This window comes from Primulina huaijiensis, chromosome 15 (genome assembly GCF_012295235.1).
Source record: "Primulina huaijiensis isolate GDHJ02 chromosome 15, ASM1229523v2, whole genome shotgun sequence".
NCBI lineage: Eukaryota > Viridiplantae > Streptophyta > Magnoliopsida > Lamiales > Gesneriaceae > Primulina > Primulina huaijiensis.
Window position 1 is genome coordinate 1537172 of NC_133320.1, and position 22271 is coordinate 1559442.

At 37.2% G+C, this 22271-nt stretch overlaps 2 protein-coding genes and 1 long non-coding RNA gene across 4 annotated transcripts; 1 reads left to right on the forward strand and 2 right to left on the reverse strand.

Moving 5' to 3' along the window:
• Window positions 1-430: 430 nt before the first annotated feature.
• On the reverse strand, window positions 431-11518 carry LOC140959016 (E3 ubiquitin-protein ligase UPL3-like). 2 transcript variants are annotated; one of them, XM_073416706.1, is made up of 18 exons: window positions 10300-11518; window positions 9988-10098; window positions 9754-9870; window positions 9476-9646; window positions 9245-9406; window positions 8761-9009; window positions 8554-8675; window positions 7039-8458; window positions 5590-5685; window positions 3370-4944; window positions 3052-3267; window positions 2828-2932; window positions 2022-2102; window positions 1873-1941; window positions 1598-1726; window positions 1383-1505; window positions 1014-1197; window positions 431-723 (listed from the first exon to the last, which is right to left on the reverse strand). In XM_073416706.1, the coding sequence occupies exons 1-17, from the start codon at window positions 11188-11190 to the stop codon at window positions 1132-1134; spliced, it is 5703 nt and encodes a 1900-aa protein (XP_073272807.1). In that variant the 5' UTR covers window positions 11191-11518; the 3' UTR covers window positions 431-723; window positions 1014-1131. The 2 variants fall into 2 exon arrangements, with proteins under 2 accessions (XP_073272807.1, XP_073272806.1); XM_073416705.1 differs by having other exon boundaries at window positions 5590-5700.
• A 7623-nt stretch (window positions 11519-19141) lies between these two features.
• On the forward strand, window positions 19142-20713 carry LOC140960352 (myb-related protein 308-like). The gene is made up of 2 exons (XM_073418599.1): window positions 19142-19644; window positions 20019-20713. Exons 1-2 carry the CDS (start codon window positions 19382-19384, stop codon window positions 20557-20559), a joined length of 804 nt encoding a protein of 267 aa, XP_073274700.1. The 5' UTR covers window positions 19142-19381; the 3' UTR covers window positions 20560-20713.
• On the reverse strand, window positions 20238-20910 carry LOC140960353 (uncharacterized). Its single transcript, XR_012172153.1, has 2 exons — window positions 20750-20910; window positions 20238-20529 (listed from the first exon to the last, which is right to left on the reverse strand). It is a non-coding gene; the product is annotated as an uncharacterized lncRNA (long non-coding RNA).
• Window positions 20911-22271: the final 1361 nt, after the last annotated feature.

Consider the following 22271-nt stretch of genomic DNA (forward strand, 5'->3'; position numbering starts at 1 on the left):
ACCAATAAATCTCCCTTTAGATTTTTATATTATTATAAATTGCAGATAAAACTTAAATATTATTTTTCGATGGTAGTGGAGGCCTCTGTTTGAGTTAATACTTGCAAGTATATATCTCTAACAAAGTATCAGAAAGGAAAGCAGCATTCCCATTGAGATTCTTGCCCACAAATTGCCAAAAAGCTAGCTATCCAAGTTAAAAGGGATGCGCCCATACAAAGCTTTGATCTTCGATAGATTAATAAAAGGTGGTTGTTATACAAAGTATCTTGTCTTACTTTGAATACTCTTTCAAAAAAAATTGAAATACACTGGAACACAAACATGCATCTGCACACGTATGCATGCTGCTACTGTCATTTTTCGCTTGTAAAACAAACCGATTCTTGAAAGCATACTGCTTACCTGAATTTGGCAGGTCACACATATATACTTGATAAACTGATTATGCAACTCAAATTGGCAGGAAGTAACAAGTATTCATGAAAAAATAGGATGAATTGCTCACTGTCGAAAATCATCATTATCATAATGTAAGTCGAGTATTATAATACCAGTTAATATTATTATGAAACAATAATCATAAAATTAACCAACAAAGATGCGCACAAGGGAACGTTTGATTATTGCTGGAAAAAAAATCCTAAATTATTCACAAGCCCCCACAACCGTCAAAATCATCACGCGACCACGTCAGGCACAAATATGCAACATCGCATCAACCTGAAAAGGACTTCGGGATTCAGTTTACATGATCAGATAATCAAACCCATCTATCAGGAATTTGTATTGAAGCTCATGAGTAAAAAGAGACCTCTATCGTTGAATGCACATAAATACATTTGCAAAGATAGAGAACAGAGAATTGAAAGTGAAATATAGAAGAAATAAAGAACAGTCAACAGTGTGTATAAAAAAGAAGCAATCAACCGATGAAAAACGTAGAACATAGAAGAAAACGGAAGTCGAAAGTGGCCACTACTTCAGCTTTATGGTATGTTCCTACGACTAACCTCAACAATGCCTCGGGTAGACAGGGCCCTCTCATTAAACGTCAGCTGCCACTTCTAGCCATCAACTTTTCATCACCCTAAAAGAACATCTGAAAAATCCAGCTGGTCGAATGCAGATTCATGACAGATCAAAAGATCCTTGTCCTTCGGTGATAGCATAGACAATTTTCTGGTACATAATTTCCTAGTAACAAAAAAGTAGAAAAAAACAGTTTGAAACATGTGACATTCACCGAAAGTTGCAATACACCCACACGAAGCATTGACACTAGAGTTAGGAAACTCCTGGCATTAGTACACCACTCTTTGAACTATTTATATACCCAAAGTACTGAGGGAGACCAAGTAAATCGTCACCTAAACCCATACCTTGGTAGAGTATGGAGGAAGCTTTAAATAGTTCGCACATGTCATCACGCTTGGTAGGTCATCATCAGCAGTTTCTGATGGACCAGGACCATTGTGTGCCATGTTGCCCATGCTTGAAGAATGCTGTTCCAATTACCAGTGTGTCAAGATACACATCATTAAATGTTGGTAAAGATGAGACTCGCATACAGATTAACAAAAGCTTTCTCAAATACCTTTCTGACTATAGTCAATTTTGGATTGAGGGCAGCCAAACCACCTGGAGGGAGACGAGGAGCACCAGTTACAAACTGACAGAAGGCCCGTTGCTGTTCTGGGTTAAATTGCCCCATGATCTCAAGAAGCTGATGCATGATGACCAGGCACAATATTAATAAACAATAAACAAAATTTAAAATTGATGTACAACTTAACAAATGTGAGAAATTATTATTTTTCCTCTATTTAATATCTTTCTTTGCATGGAAACATAAAATTAAAGTTTCCATACATTTACAACTGCAGGACTCTTAGCTGTATACCCATGATCAAATTTGATGTGATCTGCAAGTGCATCCGCCTGCATTAAAAAATAAAATGATTAACCAGAGATGTGCAGGAGTGCAAGTCCTACTTGAGTAACTCCAGAAAATATATTACCTTCCACAGCTCTCTACGGCCACAGAGCAGATAGTCCACCTCATTTGCAGAAAAGATTTGAAGAGTTGAGATGTCAAACACCTAGCCATAAGTTCATAATGATAATTTCATGTCATTTATTTGATGATAAATTATCTTGAAATCCAACGAGTTAACTTAGACGACTCCACCATCCAAATTAAAACACACTCTGCTTATTAAACAAGAGTACGGTAAATTATTTTTGGCCATCTGGGAATGCCAAAACTACATCCATATTTTGGCGTTTGTACTATCTAAGAGTCCCCCCCCCCACCCACACGTCTGTCTTCCCCAACGGCAATCAAACTCATTATCCTTCTATTAAACTGTTTCCCAGAAATACATTTTTTCGTCAAGTTCAACCACACTTCACGACTATCTGCTAAAATCAGTGTCTTTGAATTCTCTAAACCACCTTAAACAGATTACTTTGGGAGGCCAGCTGCCTCAATATATTGGTTTTTTCAGTCTAGTATCAATTAGCCTCTTCTCTCTCCCCTCCCTAATGGCTATCGCACTCATCATCGTTCTATATTTTTTCTCTTTGCTGATTAATTTTTTTTCAAACTTCAAGAATATTAACAAGGATAATCTCTCTCAACTGCTCGTTAATTTTTAAATAACTTTCTTCAAAGTTTCTAAGATACTTATCACTGTCACTTACTGTTATACATTTAATTAAAAACAATAACCAGAAATACCAGTATGTCCACTTCTGCATAAACAAAAAGAACATTTCAAAACCAACGTGATTTTGGCAATTAAGATCAAATAAAGCAGAGCACCTGATTAAAGCCAGATCTAAATGCTTCCATTTGACGCATGATTCCAGTCCCTACCATAGCATCTACCACAAGGGAAATATATTCCCCCAAACTATTCATTTCCACCTGCAATTTCAGGACAAATGGAAATGGTGAAAACAGTACCGCAAGTATTAAGATGTAGGGTAAACGAGCAAGGAAAGCTTTTGACAAAGGGACAGAGAGGTATGCCGTATTGTGCTCACATTTTCATCGCCTGGTTTTAGTGCATAATCCGGATAGCCTGGAAGGGAGAAGTCTAAACAGAGGTCTTCTATAGAAGCTCCACGGAAGCATAACTCTTGTTGATTAGAGCTTCCAATGGATTCCAAATATTGTTTCCGGCATACAAGGGCTTGCAATTCTTGTAAAGTCGTCCCAAGCTCAGTGTCAAAAGAAATTATATCATGTAAATCCAGCTCCTGTTGAAGGTGAAAATATGATGTCATTTTCTAAATCAATTGACACATAAACTTGGTTCATTTTGTCATTTAAGCAACTATCTCACAGTACAACATACTTACTTGACCAAGTAAAAGCTTATAAAAAGCAGTAGAAAGCGGCAGATCCAAAAGCCTCCCATCTTGAAGAGCTTTGGCCATAACTCTTCCAAGTAAACGAAAATAATCGACGACTTTAGAAAACTGGCTACCCTCGGAAGTATCAACATTGGGGGGCCAAGGTCGTGGAAACAACCCAAGAGGCACATGCACAGAATCTCCACCGTCACCAGCCGTATGCATAGACAGCTCATGAGGTTTCATATCCGATTGACCACCTACATCAATTTCCATCGAGGGTCTACCCAACATCAAACTTGACCTCCACATTCCTAATCCAACTTTCTGAAGTTCGTGGCTCAAAAGAGTGTAAAACTCTAGTGTGGGCCCCAATCCAGTGCCAACCTCACCAAAATATTCAACCTCGAGCACAGCTTTTTGACTAGAATACATCTCCATAACTTTTGCTGCAGAATCTAATATCCGATTCCGGGAAACACGAACTTTCTGGCGCTGTAATCTCCCAACTCTCACCTCCCTTTCATTTGAGGATCCATGACCATCAACACCTTGCTGCTGCTGTAGGCGATATAGTGCACGGGACAGTCCAAATGCTGTTGAATAGAAGTACTGGCGTCGAGTCTCGAAAGGAAACAAAAATGGGCAAGCTTTTGTCAGCTGATAGCACCATGAAGGAAGAGACCCACTGCAAAGAGCAAGTGCATCCTGAATCTGTCGAGCCAGTTTTGGAGTAAGCTTGCTATTTATATATTCCTCTGGAGGAGCTTTGACCCCAGCGAAACTAAGTACATCCAGATTTGGAACTTTCCCATCAGAGAAACTGTCTATCACAGCTTGAACTCGCAATTGAGGTGCAAGCTGGTTCAATCCCTCTAGTACACGTAATAGTGCTAATATATTATAGGTGGGATTACTTCTTTCCAGGTCACAAGGAAGTTCCCCTTGCAGGATGCTATCTAGCAGTGAGAAACGATGTGAGGATGCATCAGATCCAGAGTTACTTGATGTGCTAGCTTTTGCAGAACTGGATTGAACGGTCAAGGTCACAGCACCAACTGAAGGTTTCTCAGCTTGATTACTTGGCTTTTGATACATTATAGTGTAAATATCAGTCCAAAGTCGGCTTCCATCACTAGATAAAAGATCTGTTCCAGTAAACATATCCTCATCATCCCCACTCGAAACAAGCTGGCGTTGAATTGCCTGATAAATAGTCAAGTTTCTATTAAGCTGCTTCCCTCCCGCTGTAAATGTAAGTCTAGGAGGATCATCAATTCCAGAGAGTGGACGACCATGCCGATCTCTAACACCCCTTACACCTCTATAATTTCCAGATGCAAAGCCAGCCATAGCTGCAGCAGCAAAGGACATTGCACCTCTTGAACCTAATGAACTCCCACGCCTGAACTCAACAGAATCAGATCCTTTCACTGATGTGCCTTGGCTGCTAGAACTACATGTTGGATTGTTCTGAACATCATTTGATGCAGGGGCAGGAATGTCTTCCGAAGAATCACCCAATTTAACATCATGCACTTTGTCTGGCATGCAAATGGGAAGATTATCATCTCTCAATACCTGTCAAAGAAGATATCATCAAATTTATCAAGCAATCCTTCCAGACAAAGAAATCTTTTTATAGGAAACAAAATTTATTTAATAAATAAATAGAAATGTAGAGTTGAAGGATATCATTTTATCATCTGTTGAAACAAGAAAAATTCGATATTATTATTTTAAGGATCGTAAAACAATGTTTCATCCTTCACAGCAGTAATTGGACATCATGTTAGTTACATCAAAGATATGCCCTACTTGTTTGGCTAAGAATCAGGAACATAGCGCAGGAAAACTCAAAATGTGGGCTATCTTCCTCCCAATGTTCTTATTACTGTATTCAATGTAGATCAAATACTGGGTAGACGAATAACATTTCAGTAGATTTTTTAATGAACGCATAAAACAGTTTTAGCTGAACCAAAAGAAACTGAAGCCAAGATCTATATCACATGGCCATCTCCACCCATCCCCGAGCCCTGCCCTAATACACCTCTTACAATTATAACATGTTTTGCTGAAATAACTGATGACTATAGATAATATAGCCCCCCAACATACTGTATCAAACCAGCGCACTGAGCCTATTTAAAGTGGAACGCATTTTTCGCCTGTATGAAACTGAAAACAGGCACATAAAATTGGTTAATAGTTCCAGAAGCATACATCATCATTGTCATCATCGTCATCATCTGATACATCATCATCTTCAATCACCGAAGTTTCGTCAATTTCGAAGGGTGACATATCCAATTCATCATCCTGCGATGCAGACAACTAAAATATGTATTCAAATAGATCATAGAAAGAAGATATTGTCAAGCTACACTAGGAGAAAAAAAAATAACATAAGAAAAACAGTAAACAGTTTCTTCCCAAATCATGAATAAAAAAAATTAAAAAAAAAAAAAGATTCGACTCGTCAATTTGGCTGAGTAAGTTAAAAGTTCGTCTCATCTGCATTTATACTTCCTAAGTCCAATATGAGCTTAGGGGATGAGGAAATATCCAAAAAACTGAATGACAGCAGGGTAAAGACTTTGAGCCATAAACACTATCAGTGGTGTTTGATTGGGTTCTTGACTCATCTCAAGAGCATCTCAAGAGCCCAAGCATGTGAATGGAAAAAACTCGATCAATGTTTTCGTTGCCAAATTTTTTTTACAGCAAACATCGTTTTCACATTTCAAACAAAATATTCAAAACATAAAGACTGTGAATATTCGTTCTTCTCTACTTTTTCCAACCAATCATTATACATACACCCTTTTCATATAACCATCACACTACACCTCTATCTGCTGCATATACATCGACTTTCAAAAATTAATACCCAAACACTCTTCTTAGAATTTGAGTGGAGTTGCCTATCCAAATACAAGCTACATGTTTTTTTGGCAGCTATTTTCCAAAAAACAAGTATGCTGAAGGTAAAAGATAGGTATAAAAAGTTATCCAGCAAAAAAATTTATCAACCAATTAATCTCCAATTAATGAGCCATTGAATCGTTCACATTCATGCTTCATAAGGTTGCAGCAGCAGTAAATATCATAAAGTGTGCATGCTGGGTCAACTGTAGTTATTGACAATTGTTTTTGGTAATAGATGAACATTACCATACTCCAATTCTTTTACCCATTAACAACTTAGAAGCTTTCACAATTTCCTGCCTTTACTTGAGATTTAAAAAAAGGTGAACAAGAATCCCAATTCGGAAACCCCTTCCATTTCAAGAAAAGGGTTACAAAACAAGATTCCTCTGTGTGTAAACCATGCTAAACTTGCATATGTATTATAAGACTACGGGTGTGAATTAAGGCACTCAAACTGGCATTGCAACGCAGCAGAGTGCGCAGAAGAGCCAATCTTTTCTCTTTCAGGAAGAGTAACACCAAAGACTGGAGAGTTAACTATAAATGGGTGTCACTGCCACCGAAATAACCACAAAGAATGTAGACATTAAGTTTAATTATTTGATAATTCCAAATAAACAAGAAAAATATTTCAATAAAAGCACATGATCGCGCAAGAACGATGCAAATACTATGCATGTCAAGAGATTTGAAATCTAAATGAAACCAGTCCAGAGTAATTCTTAAAACTCAAAAACAAACCTCAGAACTTGTGTCCGCATCCAATGGCTTCATTTGATTATCTTTGTCCAGAGCAGCTCTTCTACGAGTTGCATTCCTGGTTTGGGGTCCCCTCCCCTCTTCTGGGCCTGGTTTCAAGACTGCCTTGCCCTTTGCTTTTAATGAGATGGAACTTTTTTCTTGGGGGGACTCCTTTTTTGCAGTATCACCTATATTAAGAGATGACCTGGATCGTGTCGAATGTCGTCGAACAGCAGAAGCCGGAGTAAATGTAGATGGTGAAGAAACACCAGCAGCTGCGGAAGTGGTCCCAGATTCTGCATTCCCATCAGACGCTGAAGACTTCAAACCAGATTCACTTCGTTGAATTCTGGGCCACAGGAAGTCTTCTACAGTAGCCAAACTTGCTAATGGATCAATCAGTACAACATTTGAAGAGTAATCACGGAGAGATTTCTCCCCCGGGGCTCTGCAAAGACGCAACTTGAATGGTTGAGACAATGCACTTAACCCAGAAGAAAGGCGAGAATTTCCCCCAGATGATCGAGAAGTGTGGCTGAGAACAACGGGGAATCGCTCCACTGATGAAAGAGCATTTTGAAGTTTTTGAACCAAAACACTCATCGGGACTACATTCCTTTCATCAACACTACGAGGAAGCGCAACGGAAACAAAAGACTTATATCTTCTGATAGCTTGTTGCCGGAGCTTAGGCAGATTAGCTTCAGAAATTCTCTCCTTGGAGAAATACCCACAAGTAAAGTAGTTGAGCAAAGATGCAACAACTCCACTACCAATGAACTCAAAAGTTGATACACCATCTCCTCTGCTCAGCTCCTGCAGCATCTCAGTTATAACATTAACCAGGTTTTCCTCTTTACTGATAGAACTGTCAGAAAGTCGAGCACCATGAGCTTTCGATTTTCCCTTCAGTTTAGTCTTCTGATCATCAATCCCCACATTCAACTTCACGCAAAGATTCTTGAGGCGGAGAAGATCGTCCGTAAATCCAATTTCATGGGAATTTGGATCTGAAGGAAAATATTTTTCTTTGAAAGTTTTTGCATATGCACTAACAGTAGCCTGAAGAGGTGAATTGACAGTTGAGATTTCAACCGAATTTGATGGTGAAATTAAATTTGGAGTCGAGTTTATAGAATCATCCACAACATTTACATCTGTGCCATTACCACCTCGTCGTCGATTTCGCCTAGAACGGGTTGATGATCCAGTAATAGAATCATTATCCTTCTCATTGGTGGACAGCTGTGAAGTGCCAGTAGATCCCGACAGTATCAACATGTCCACAGCATGAACAACGCCTTCCCTTACAAACATCTTAGAGAAAACAGTAGGAAGCTTTTCCATTAAAATCTCTGCTATCTGAAGAGCGGGGACTAAAACATGAGGATCTTTCCAAGCTAAGACCCCTGCTAAGAAACTAAACCAAAATAACCAAATGAGTATGTTTCGACAGCTGTCTGATTAAGATCTATTCATATCCTGCAGGGAGAAGTGGAGGAACTCGATGTATACCTTGATATGTTTGTAACATTTATCAAAGATTGGATCATTTCTGCTGTGCTGAAGAACATCAGTTTTCCAATGACTGAGAGACACTGATGGCGAACAGGAGCATTCACACTGGAACCATATATCTGCATGCCAAACCATGTTTTAACAAACATTATAGAACTGCATAGGAAGCAGAAAATATCGACGCAGAAATATGCTCATAACTACCTGGATAACAACAGGAAGAAGATCCATTCCAAATTGTTGCAAAAGTTCGGGTTGCTCGTTCAATAGTTTCTCACGTGTCGAAACCTCTTGTATATTCCCATTTGAATCTTCTTGTTTTCCAGAAGTGCCTGAATGATCGCTCTTAGGAAAAGAACCTTTGACAAAAAGATTACTGTTGAGTGGAAGAGATATAGTCCCACGAGGAAGTGGCGGAAGAAGCTCATTTGCGAGGTTCACGACCTCAAATATCTGATGACATAGAAAAAAACATAGGCTCGTATCTGGAGAATCAAAACTGATGCTATAGGAACTGTTTCATTCCTAATAAAATGAATGTGAGGTTACAGTAAAATCACACAAAGGCGACAGTATTACCAGTTTCGTTGATTAATATGAGGTAAGTACAATTTTAAAAAAAACGAAGGAAAGGAAATCTAGAGAAATATGGATAGGAGCAAAAGCCAAGTATGGAAGTGGTTCATACCTGCTCTGGTGGTCTACTTAAGGCAGGTGAAACAGACATGCTTGAAACAAGACCAGACCCCGACAGAATATCTTTAAGAATTCCACTAATTCCAAGGAGAAGTAGGGATTTTGAACCTAAAGGAGAACCATTTGCACATATTGAAAGAAGCCGAATCAATCCCTGCACACTGAAAAGGTCATTATCCAGCACCAATACAAATTAACCATCAAAACAAATAACTGAACTCACTGTGTATGTAGTACTGCTGAGGGAAACCTGGGCACCACCAGAAATGCTGGATGAAATGAGGGCTGCAGCTTGTGTGACTAGTCCATGATTGCAAAGTGCATCGAGTTTTTCTGATGATGAAGCAAATGCTTCAGCAATCCGCGTCAAGCATATAGATGCGTGTTCTAAAACCTAAAACCAAAATAAGACCATGGCAATATGAAGTTATCAGGGAATGAGGAACCTTTAAGCTAATAAAGCTAAAATTCTCATCAAAATAAGCAGATGCACCATATCACCTTTGCATCATGATACTGTAGAAGATTAGTCAATAATGGAACAGCTTCCATGACAAAATCAGCTGCATCTGAAGGCAGTTTCTTGCACATGTTTGCGGCAGTAGCTAATGCGACCCTCTGACAGAAATAAAGGAAGAGTACATTCATTACAAGCAGAATCAAGGGAAGTATTGAAATGGCTAAAAGACACAAAATATTCAGCAACAAAGCCAAAAAAGAATCTGCTTATGTGACCTGAACACCAGTGGAGAAAAATTCATGATACGAAAGCACGGCCATAAGTGCACCAGCACGCAAGCAGGCAGTTGGGTGCTCCTGTGATATCTTCTTCAAAGCTTGCAGCGACTGTTCAAACAATGCAAGTATCATCAAGACTACAATTTATCAAGTAAGCATACTGATGTTTCCACATAGGAGGTGGAGGTCTAAACAGAGAGGCGAGAATAAAAATTCATCAAAACAGGTATGAGAATTTCAATAACATGTAACTTCCAAAAGAATTTCCACACCCGTGTGATTTCGCTATCGATAATCAAAGCAGTTCACCTGTTCAGCCAAGTCCATGTACTCAATAGTAAGCAGCCTAGCAACAAGGCAAGAAACGGCGCCATAATGGACCACTGCAGCACAAGAGGACGGTAGCACATCGACCAAATGTGTCAATGCCCGCGCTGCCAGAAGCATGATATCAGGATTACTCTCGTGATTAAGCAATCCCACGAGCACAGGAACAAAAGAATCAACTGAGAAAGAACTCAAAGATTCCTCAGTCCCAATGGAAAGCATATCACAGAGCTGCGTTAATGCCTCCACTTGCTTTCCCTCCTCGCCATCGGCCCTCAACCCAGACAAAATCTTCTTCAGCCGCCCATTTTGATGGGAAGACGAACTTCCACCAATAGCAGAACTCGGGAGCAAATCATCCAATCCAGCACCCAGCTTTCTCAACAACCCTTGAAGGGCGCTACTCGCAGAAGTCAAATTCTGGTGCAAAATCCCAACTCCACCCTCACTGTCATTTTCATCTTCCTCCACTCCCTCGTGGGAGTCAACGTTTAGCCCTATGCTCCTTTCTCTGTCCGTATCTCTATCCCTGAGCCTGATTTCAGGCTCTTTCTCTTTACCTTTATCAGAGCTGCTATTGTCATTGTTCTCCCAATTTTGATAACTGCTAAGGTTTTTGCGTCGGCGGCTGCGGGTACTGGAGGCAGAGGCCGTGGAAGGTTCTGGGGCGGTGTCCATAGAAGATAGACGAGCTGCAGTTCGGGAACGAGTCGAAATCGATGAAGCAGTGGTGGTTGCGTTGCTAGCAGTTGCGGCGGTGGAGGTGGGGATGATACGAGCACGTTTGGTGGCGCGTGTAGAGGGTCCAGATGTAGAACGAGAAGGCGCTGCTGAGGTAGATGCCTCCGCCCGCTTGCGGCTCCGAGTTTCCATACAAGGGCCCTTCAACACCTGGGAATCAACTCGCCGATCAATCGGCGATCGAACTTTCTGCCGATCCTGGATTTCGTATCATCTCACTCTTGCAATAATTCAAAAAGCCCTAATTCCTCGAAGCTGAAAACAAAAAACCGAATCTTTATAATTGTGTGAGGCAAAACACAATAGAACCTCAATTCGAAAACATCGCCCCGAATTTATATCAATTTGCGATCGAACCCTTCGAGAGTTGCGAAGATATAAACAGTCAATCAAACAGGAAATTAAAACGTTCGAGCGAATGTGTGAGAACCGAGGGATTGGGAGAGGAGGGAGGAATTTTGTAGACCTATATATACATGTATATTTTTTATTATATAAAAACAAACGGAAACCTAATTTTTTGGTGATTTTCGTATAGTACGTGTTATTTAACATAAAATAAAACTTAGCATACATTTGATATTTATTATTATTATATAGAAATATGATTATGATGATAGTAATGTTCCTTGATGTTATATAATATTATAGAGTATGTCTCTTGTGAGACGATCTTACGAATCTTTATCTGTAAGATGGGTCAATCCTACCGATATTCACAATAAAAAGTAATACTCTTAGGGTTCGCTTGGTAGTAGGATGTGATAATTGAATGATTAATAATTTGATTGATAAATACTTGATATGATAAGATTAATAATTTGAGATATATATAATATCATGTGTGGTGTGAAATAAGTGAGATGGATAAAATCATGATAAATGCATTAGTGACCAAAATACCTTTCATTTTAAAATTGCATTTCTAAACCAAAAGTGATTTCCTCCCCAAACCAACATCTTGTCTTTCGATAACTCACAGAGCAATTGCAAACCCTCTCACCTTTCTTCGTACCTGAAGATTGAAATCACGTAGGTTAGAAGGTAATTTATCGAGTTTTACCTTCGATTAATCTTGCAAGTTCTTCAGATCTGTAATAGAAATGTGGATTTCTTACTCCCATGTCGTATTCGTATTTCTTCAGCAGCGGTCAGTGGGAAGAATCGACAGAGAAGAAATGAAGAGAATGACGTAAAGAAGACACATTTGCAAATTTGAAATTTTATATCAGGGGTATTTCGGCCATTTTCACTTTCTGGGGTTGTCGGATGGTTTTTATCCACATTATATGACTGGATTTACACTCCCACAGAAACAGTGAATGTTGTCAAACTAATAGTCAGTAACAAGTTCCAAAACCAAAGCAAACAAATTATTAACAGTGTATCCAACTTTAGTACTACCTACCAAACCGGGCCTTAGTATAAAAAGTAATAGTTTTTTCCTCTTTGCCGATGCTTTTAATTTTTTAAAATTTCTTTACGATGACAACTCTCGTTTGACATAAAAAAAAATGTTCATATTGGAATTCGATGAGTTGGTTTGTTTTGATGGATAATATTACATCTATAAAAAAATATATGGTGTCTCATGTAAGACACTTAAATACACCTCGAGGTGATACGGAGGAATTTGACTTGAGTAACATTTTTTAACGTAGAATAGATAACAGAAATACATAGATAATTCATTATTCAAGGAGAACCAATGCTCCAGACAGAATAGAGCTGACCTAGGACACAGTGACTTTTCTTTTTTCGAACATATTAGTTTTGACGAATAAGAAAAAATCAAGATAGTCTAATTTGTAATTGTATTATATGAAGGTATATGTACATGTAAATATTTGACTATGAACTTTTAGTTTAATTTGAAATTAAGATCGATTTGTTGATAATTTGATATTTAAAATCTGTAAACTATCGATTTTATTCTTTCTTCATTAATTATTTAACAAAAATCCAGTCTAATTTTTTCCTCAAAAGATCCCCTCATGTCTGCAATTTTGCTCCTCAATGTTCCCAGTCGTGTTGCTGGGCTTAACCCCATAATGTTGGGCCCCTGGATAGTTTTTTCATATTGGGCTGATCTCCCAGAGACAATCCAGCCCAAAAAGCCAAATTCTCCCAACATAAACTGTGGTTTCGTTTTATTACAGGCAGGGACCGCGCTTCTGGTCAGCATCTCCAATGGCGCTCCGCGCGTATCTTGGTCAGTACTCAGCGAATAGTTTAATAAGTGGTGGATTTTAATCAAAGAATTTTATTTTTGTTGGGATGAATCCGTTTGTGGCTTGAAGCTGAACGTACGAGGTGGAAAGGAGATTGAAGTTCCGAACGGTGAGTTTCGATGCTAATGTAGTATTTTTGTTTATGTTCCTTAATGTTTCTTTTTTGTTGCTTGGGTGTAATTTATTTTGATTTTATAGTAAAAAATATTGTTTGTAATGGATATTATTAAATGTCAATCATCTGTAGAATTTCCTCCCGATCAATTGGCTTGAACCAAAGTCTCTTGATTTAATCGCCAAAATTCTCTTGCTCATATGTTGGCTTCAAATAAAGGATCAAACTTGGATAAATTCATGTTTAAGACAATTTTTTTTTTATTTCAGGACATACATTTCCACCTGCTCAGGTCAAATTAAACTATAGTGTACTAAACATTTAGTTAGGACTTATCCAAGAACTTGAATAAGAGTTAAGCCAACCTTGTGGTTCGACAGAACGGTCACATAATAAACTGAACGGACACGTTTGAAAGGGAATGAACTATTTGTGTTACATAGTTCCATGCCTGTAAGGTTTTAGGTACAAACCGAGTGTGACGGGCCAAAAAAGGGATGAATTATTGTTAGTTTGAGTCTTTGACGTGCTCAATTGAATGATGCAATAATCAAGATAGAGCATAGGGGTAATAGATATCATGAATATGATTACGGATCTCCTTAGAGGATTAATAACACCATCTAATCTATTGTATGCCTACATTAGTTTCACTTCCACCACCACTCGTGATCTTTATCTTTGAATTAAACCTGTAGGGTCTGACTAAACCTCCATTATTTCTGGGTGGTTTAGTTTTAAAAAATCACTATCCTACATGTCATTACATTTTAAATTTGAAAATGAAGAGTTACTTTTACAGGTTTGCTTGGTTATGGAACTGACTGTTTCTGAACAAAACCACATTCTAAGTTAGCTTGAGGACAAGAAAATTGATAACTTGAACATTTAATCTTCCAACTTATGTAAAGTGGTGATACAAAAGTGATTAGTTTTAAATTGAATCTTTTTCAAATGTGAAAAATTTCACTATGATTATAAGTGACAACATTTTCCATATACTTTGAGTTGGACATTAATGATGTGCAAAATTTATAGACAACTGCAGGCATATGAATACTGGTCTAAGTTAAGAGTATTTCAGTAAAGTTTTTAATGTCAGCGCTGTTGGGGATTATTGGATCATCATTCTTATTTGTTGAATCATTATTTTCTTAGCCTTTCCTTTTGTTTTTATATCACAAGAATACATTGTGAGGCACACCAACTAGCATATATCTTATTTCTGTCATGCTAAACTTTGGTAAACTGTGTAAACACTAAATTGCGTTTGGATGGGGACTTGATTTGGATTAAGAATTTCGAACTTGAATTTCACCCAACACTTATATCAAGTATATTTGAAGTCAATTACAATCATGATTTGAGTATGAATCGAGAGGAGTGAATCAGGAATTTTCTTATATGAAAATCATCCAAACAAGTGAAATGAATTTGAAGTTATGGATTTAATATCCATGTTTCAAATATTTTAATCTATACACATCCTTAAAGAAGTATCATGACATTTATTCTTATATGACTGTTTTTTCCCTGCAGAGCGGGTGTATTTTTTATGACGATTCTGAGTTGAAATTATTTCCTTCTGCTTGGTATCCACTGGAATATGTCGTCTTGGAAAGTTCATTTTCCAGTGAGACTGTTTCAGACTTCATGCATTTCAGCATCAGATCGAATCATGAAATTGCCAACTGCTGTTTCTTTGATTTAATTTCATATGTGTTCCCTCATCATGATCTTCAAATTCAAGAAATACTTGTTCTATTCTATGTAATGCTTAATGATTACACGTGCAGAATGGGGATTCCATGCTTAAAAACTCGCTGAATCCATTTTGTAAACTGGGTTTTTCCCCGACCAGTGTTACTTAAAGCTCATTTCGTAAGGCACGCCTCCTGGATTAAGGTTCAACCTTTGTGCCTCAACATAAGCTAAGATGCAAACATTCAGTGAAGCACACATCTCAACCATAAATTCAAAAGTTATAAGATAACAGTATTTCATTTTCTCTCGTATACTATTGACTACTTATTTATCATACGTGAAGAGCCTCTTTTCTAAATTTAGATTCTATCGTATCATCACTTAGGGCGTTCCAAATTAATGGACCATGTGCTTCAGGTCGTGCCTGGGCTCTATTGCACTTTTAATAACTATGAACCTGACCTCCCACCAGTTCAAAGGCAACTGTAAAATGGGCAACATTCAGATCACAATGTGCCGTTGGAGTTTCCACTGCTGTGACAGTGTCACGGTGGTGATCATGAGTTAATTTTGTGTAATCAAGAAAAAGATTAAATAAATCGGTACTATTGTTACATATTATTCCGATTCCCACGCCAATCATAGATAGAAGCAGTCCTCCGTCAGATGAGTTAATGTATTCATATTCAAAACTGTATACCGTCTGCTGAAGCTATAGGTGTCAACCTTATGGATTGATAAAAAATATCGAAAGAAATTTGTTTGCCCATCATTGAGTTAAATACGAGTATATTGCTCTGCTGAATTTTAGTGAAACTTATGATGTATATTTCTTAGATCATATTCATAAACAGGACTATCCATTTCAGATTTGAAACGTGCCTCATGAATCGGAAGGTATATTTAAATTTTCAGAAATGTAATTGCACAGAAGATGTAGCATCATACGGTAGAAGATTGCATATGATCAATTCCTTATTTCTACTTCAATGAATTAGAAGCTGCTTGGTGTCGTTTTGGTACATAACCAAGTAGGTATCAGACAAGATCGATTAATCTAAATATGCACCACTCCTTGTTCATGCGCTTACGTAGATTATTCAAAAAACAATCGAAACACCGTTATCTGTAATCCTCTCCGATCAGTGCTCGTGCCGAAAGTTCGAATTCTTTTTACCGTATATACATGATCGGACTAAGCTTGATCCATCCAAATGTGTGACAGTTGACATATACCTTAATACTTGAAGGAAGTCACATGGGAGATGAACGGCCAAAAGAGGTAGGTAAAATATAAATGTTCTTTAGGACATCCCCATAAGTATTTTGTATGCGATAGCACATGATGTGTGTGAACCGATGTGTTAGCTGTCGCTTTACCTTTTGCCAACTCTTTGGAACATGTTCTCATGTTTCTTAAATAAATCCATACTTAGATTTTTTAAAAAGAAAAAATATATATATAAAAATGAGTTTGCCCCATTAATTACTCTCTTTTCGATAGTTTAATCCGAGCTGAACTAGTTGCTGGGACGAGTGCCGATCCAATATTAATGGAGGAAAACGATGGATCACAAGAAATGAAGGCTAGGAGTTGGTTGTGTTGTTTGAGTGATTGGGGAGGTGGGGGATAGCTTTGAATATCTGGTGTTATTGCAATAAATGATTAAAAGCATTACATATGCATAAGACTTGAGGGCAAGAGTTTGGTGGAGTTGGCTGAAAAGAGCCAGATAATTTTACATATTTTCTTTAAAAAATCTGAAGTTATCTCTGTCAGATATCTTCTATATTCTAAAGTTTTAATCCCCTTCATCTAGAGATGATCCCAAACTCATCCATGAAAAAGAATATCTTTTTTTAAAAAAAAATTATATTTGACCTTTCAGCTTTCTATACTGAAGTTTTGATCCCCTTTCAAGAGAGAGTCTTAGTTTTATTATCTTTTTTTTAAATTATATAAACAAATTTCTCCTTGATTTTGGGTTGAATGGAAGATATGAGAGTAGAACCACAAACTACGGCATTAATCAAAATCTAGAGTGGAGCCATATATGGATCACGACATATAGTAAAAGGGGAAAGTGGTAAAACACACACATGAACTCACACCAAGTGGACATCTACTCTTGCCCTTTCTCTCTCAAGTCCCAAATTGATGTGGCAGACTCAAGGGTCATCTTCTGTTTGCCCTTGTTTTTAAAATGTCATATTCTTTATTTAATGTGGGAGGGGAAGAATTGTGTGGTGATGGTGGCCTAGAGCCATAAAAATTTATACAGAATACAGTACTAATTTGAAAAAGGAAAAATCAAAGTAAGAGAAATAAGGAAATATCGTATGTTATGTTTTCGAATAATTCGCAGTACTCCCCCGCACATGCATATTTTTCTTCAATCAATGAAGATTTTTTTTACCACCCTCACTTGAGATGCAATGACTGGATTCAATCCCAGATGATAGCCGAAAAAACCTCAAAACATTTTTGGATTTTATCAAGAAGAAAAGGATAAATAAATCAATATTATTCCCTACCCTATTCCTACTTTGTTGGGTGCAATAATTGTCCCTACTTGGTAGAACGATCGAACTGTGGTGTTTGTGCTGCTGTGCGGTTTAAAAGATTTGAGTTGCACCATTACCACTAGTTATAGCTTTTGGTAAAGCGGTAAGCACTCGGTCCTACAATTGGTATCAGAACCAAGGTCACGGGTTCGATTCTCATCGATTGCAAGGAGTAGAATTATTGAGAGGGAGATTGTTAAGTGCAATAATTGTCCCTGCTTGGTAGAACGATCGAACTGTAGTGCTTGTGCTGCTATACGGTTTAAAAGATTTGAGTTGCACCATTACAACTAACTATAATTTTGGGTAAAGTAATAAGCACTCGGTCATACATATTTTGATGACTAAACTTACACCACAAGGATTGTGGGGGAGTAGAAAACGAAATGGGGAAGTGAAGCCCACACACAACCACCACCACACTCATTTTCTTGGATCTTTCTTTAGCGATCCTTTCTTGCACCTACAACTCTTCTAGAAGCTTATTATATGGTGCTTGTCTGTATTAATATAATAAAAGAATTATCGTCAACTACCATCTCCAGGATATTAAAAAAAGTTCAGAAGTAATGATCTGCCAAATCACTCACAACTAACTTTTATTACATATTTGTTTCTTATCAGACAAACAATTAACTCTCGCTTTGTTGACACTGTTTGGATATACCTGAAACCAATAATTTTTTCTTTCCGCGTTTATTTATCGGGTTCGCCTTTAAAAAAATATTTATCGGAATAAATTAACGTCAGATTATTTCACGATATAACACAGTTATTTTGAAACATACTTGATATAGTAATAAGCACAAGATTTTTTAAAGAAATATTCGTGGTTACGAATAATTGTAGGCTATTTGATGCTTTGGATCGGCTTTTACCAGAATATGAAGGGTGCTGATTAGCTCCAAAGACATGATGACACAAATAGGGGGACCCGAATTGATTTCCAGGCATGGGCCGGTTGTGGAAGATTTTGAGATGGTTAGGAAAACAATTAATCAAAGGTTGTTACTTGTTTGGTAACATTAATTAGGCCATGGTTGTCGCATGTGATTTCACTTGTTCAAGTTACGTTTCTCATTGATCTATTCTGCACCTGCAGAGATGCAGTCCCCATGAGTTGAACGGTCTTTTTGCTAGTATTTGTTGGTTGAGGGGTATTTTTCTAGTAATCTATTTATAGATTATTACTGATTGTTATANATATCAAAACTATATATATATAATATAATTGATCTTTTTAACTCTCGGCTAAACATTTATGTAAACACCGTTTAGCTGACATTGACAATGTCAACAGCCCTCTCCCTAATTACCTCTCTCACCAACTCACATGCGTGAAGAAGCAATTGACTCTTTTCTCTTTAATGCACGTATCCCTTCTCTATAATGAGTCAAAGGCTTGTGTTGTGTGTGTATATATATAAACCCCATCAATCCCTGAAAAGGTCGGCTTTGATTCTTAAGCACCACTGAGCCTACCTACACTTTCGACACGCACAGTCGCGCACACGCATATACACACACGTATACGCATATATATGTGGTGAATATACAAATCCATCCACTATAAACAGTACACCAGAACCATCCCAAATAAAGAAACTACAAAAAGAGTAAAAGAAGGAAAGAAAAAAAGCATCAGCCAATTGAAATTCAGCTCAAGTCTTTAAGTTTAATATAGCAGCACTGCTGAGAAGTTTTAATAATGGGAAGGTCACCTTGCTGTGAGAAAGCTCACACAAACAAAGGGGCATGGACCAAAGAAGAAGATGATCGCCTTATTGCTTACATAAGGGCTCACGGCGAGGGCTGCTGGCGGTCACTGCCCAAAGCCGCCGGTCTCCTCCGCTGCGGAAAGAGCTGCCGCCTCCGGTGGATCAATTACTTGAGGCCTGATCTCAAGCGTGGCAACTTCACAGAAGATGAAGATGAACTCATCATCAAACTCCATAGCCTTCTTGGTAACAAGTAAGTTACATATATAATATTGTTTTCCGTCCAAATCATTCAATTTTTAGCTCCAACTTCCAATCACCTGTAAAAGCCATAGGAATAAATGCATGGGCGGATCCGGCGCCGTAGCGAGGAGACAACATCCCTTTCAAATTGTAAATTCATGTATAATCTTTCGATAAACCGAGGTCTATCCTGGATGCACGAATGCATGTTCCTGGTTAAAATCCTGTTACTTTTAGCCTGTTTTTGTTCCTATTCTTGATGCAGCTGTTGCCAGTTTATCTTGAAAACTTTGGGGTCCATTTCTAAGTTTTAAAAGATGATTCACACGCATAATTGATCTTATTATATTAAAACTAAATGTGATTTCCTTGATTTATGTTCAGATGGTCTGTTATTGCCGGAAGATTACCGGGGAGAACGGATAACGAGATAAAGAATTATTGGAACACCCATATAAGAAGAAAACTCATAAGCCGAGGGATTGATCCAACAACCCACAGATCAATCAACGAACCCGCGGCACCTCCAGCGCAAGAAATCGAAACCATTTCTTTCAATTCTGCCGCAAAAGATTACAATATGAATATGAAAGAAAATAAAAGCACAACCAGCACTACTACTGCATGTGGGATTTCGAGTAAAGTAGAAGAAATAATCCATGTGCAAGAACCTGTTCCGGATTTGAATCTGGAGCTCCGAATCAGCCTCCCATATCAGCAAGATCCATTCAAGACAGGAGGAAGACGAAGCAGCAACAGTAGTTCCCTGTGCTTTGATTGCAGCATGGGGTTGCAGAAGACTAAAGATTGCAGTTGTATTACAAGCAGTATAATCAGTGGCAGTGGCAGTAGCAATTCTGGGAGGTACGACTTTCTTGGGTTGAAGACCGGAGTTCTGGATTACAGAAGCTTGGAAATGAAATGAAAAAATGAAATCTTTGATCTGGAGTTCATGTAATTTAATATCTTTTCTTTTTTGTTTTTTCCATTTTAGTGTATGATCATGATAATTAAGTATCAATTCAAGATATGATATTAAACTAATATAAATGGGAAACGTAAATCCATTGATTAATTGATCTCTCCTTCTAAATATTGATTGTGCATTTACTTACTACAAGTTTTGCAGAGAATTTGGTGAATGTTTCAAATTCATGTCTGATAATGGCTTTATTTTGTGGCTCACTTTCCCTGTTTCTAATATTTTGTATGCTCCATTGTCTGTGCAGAGAGTTGGTACCATTTCATAAATATCACCAAATCAGTAGGACCTGACGAATGATTTCTCATCCATAAATATGATAATTTAGGTTTTTTTAGATGGATTTATACGTGAGATAGTAAATTTTATCGATATTTACAATAAAAAATAATATTTTTAACATAAAAATAATATTTTTTCATGGATGACCCAAATAAGAGATTTGTCTCACAAAATACGACTCTTGAGATCGTCTCATACAAGTTTTTATATTTCAATTTTATTTGTTTACTCCTAAAATATGTTTAGATTGTATCAAGGATCTGATTTTTTCTTGGAAGAGACAAAACATTGCTTTGATTTAGGTGAAAAGGGTTTCCGATAATTCGCTGGATTTGTTGTAAAAATTTGGTATTTCGGCTTTTCTGGAAATAAATAAATAAATAAATAGAATTATTATTTTATTGTTTATGTTTTTTTTAAAGGGAATTTGATTTTTTTAAAAAAAAATAAAAATAAACACATGTTATTGTTCATCCTTATCTTTGGTAGCTTTAGATGTTGAATCATGTGAGTTGTGACATGGAGAATTTCAGACACCTGAAATTTTTTTATGTTGGTTTCTTTTTCTTTTTTTCTGATTTTAGATTCCTTTGGTGGTTTGTCTTCTTCTTCACATGAAGATAAGATATGAAAGGATGAGATTTGAGAAAATAAAAAAAATGCCAACCTTATCACTTCAAAATTTAAACAAATATATGCTAAACTACATTTTATGATAAAAATTAATTCTCGCGTCCCATTATTTTATGCACATATACTGATAAATAATTTATCATTGAAATAATATTTTTCTTCATTTTATTGACAAAAACTCGTGTGAGACAATCTCACGAGTCGTATTTTGTGAGACGAATCTCTTATTTGAGTCATCCATGAAAAAGTATTATTTTTTATGCTAAGAGTATTATTTTTTATTGTGAATATCGGTAAGATTGACTCGTCTCACAGATAAAGATTCGTGAGACCGTCTCACAACATACCTACTCTAATTTATTTTAGATCAAACGGCATGTTTCCGATTTGAAAATCCATATCGAATACCTATATGTTGAGGTGAATTAATTAACTGTTTTTTTATGTATAACAAATTAATAATTCCTTTTTAAAATTAGGTTGGAGGGAGATATTAAATGAGTGGAGAAATTAAATTAGCAAACAGTCCATTCTAAACCAAACAGCCATCTACAAACTAGATCAGGCGGTTACCTCTTTTTAGCCATGACCCACCAAACCTACCAAGAATTTCAATTATTGTGATAGGTCCAGCGGGTATGTGCGAGAGTATTATTAAAATGAATGATTTTTTGTAAAATTTTCGTGCGTCGACGTTGTTTTGTTTGTTCTGTTTGACTAAGTGAATCATAAAAAAATGA

Bases quoted from the DNA above. Each gene is read 5' to 3' on its own strand.
- LOC140960352 (XM_073418599.1), top strand. From the start codon at position 19,382: ATGGGAAGGTCACCTTGCTGTGAGAAAGCTCACACAAACAAAGGGGCA. The intron at 19,645-20,018 runs GTAAGTTACATA...ATTTATGTTCAG, and splicing joins CATAGCCTTCTTGGTAACAA to ATGGTCTGTTATTGCCGGAA.
- LOC140959016 (XM_073416705.1), bottom strand. From the start codon at position 11,190: ATGGAAACTCGGAGCCGCAAGCGGGCGGAGGCATCTACCTCAGCAGCG. The intron at 1,727-1,872 runs GTATGGAAACTT...ATCATGCATCAG, and splicing joins AGAGTCCTGCAGTTGTAAAT to CTTCTTGAGATCATGGGGCA. The intron at 1,198-1,382 runs GTATGGGTTTAG...TTTTGTTACTAG, and splicing joins TTCCTCCATACTCTACCAAG to GAAATTATGTACCAGAAAAT.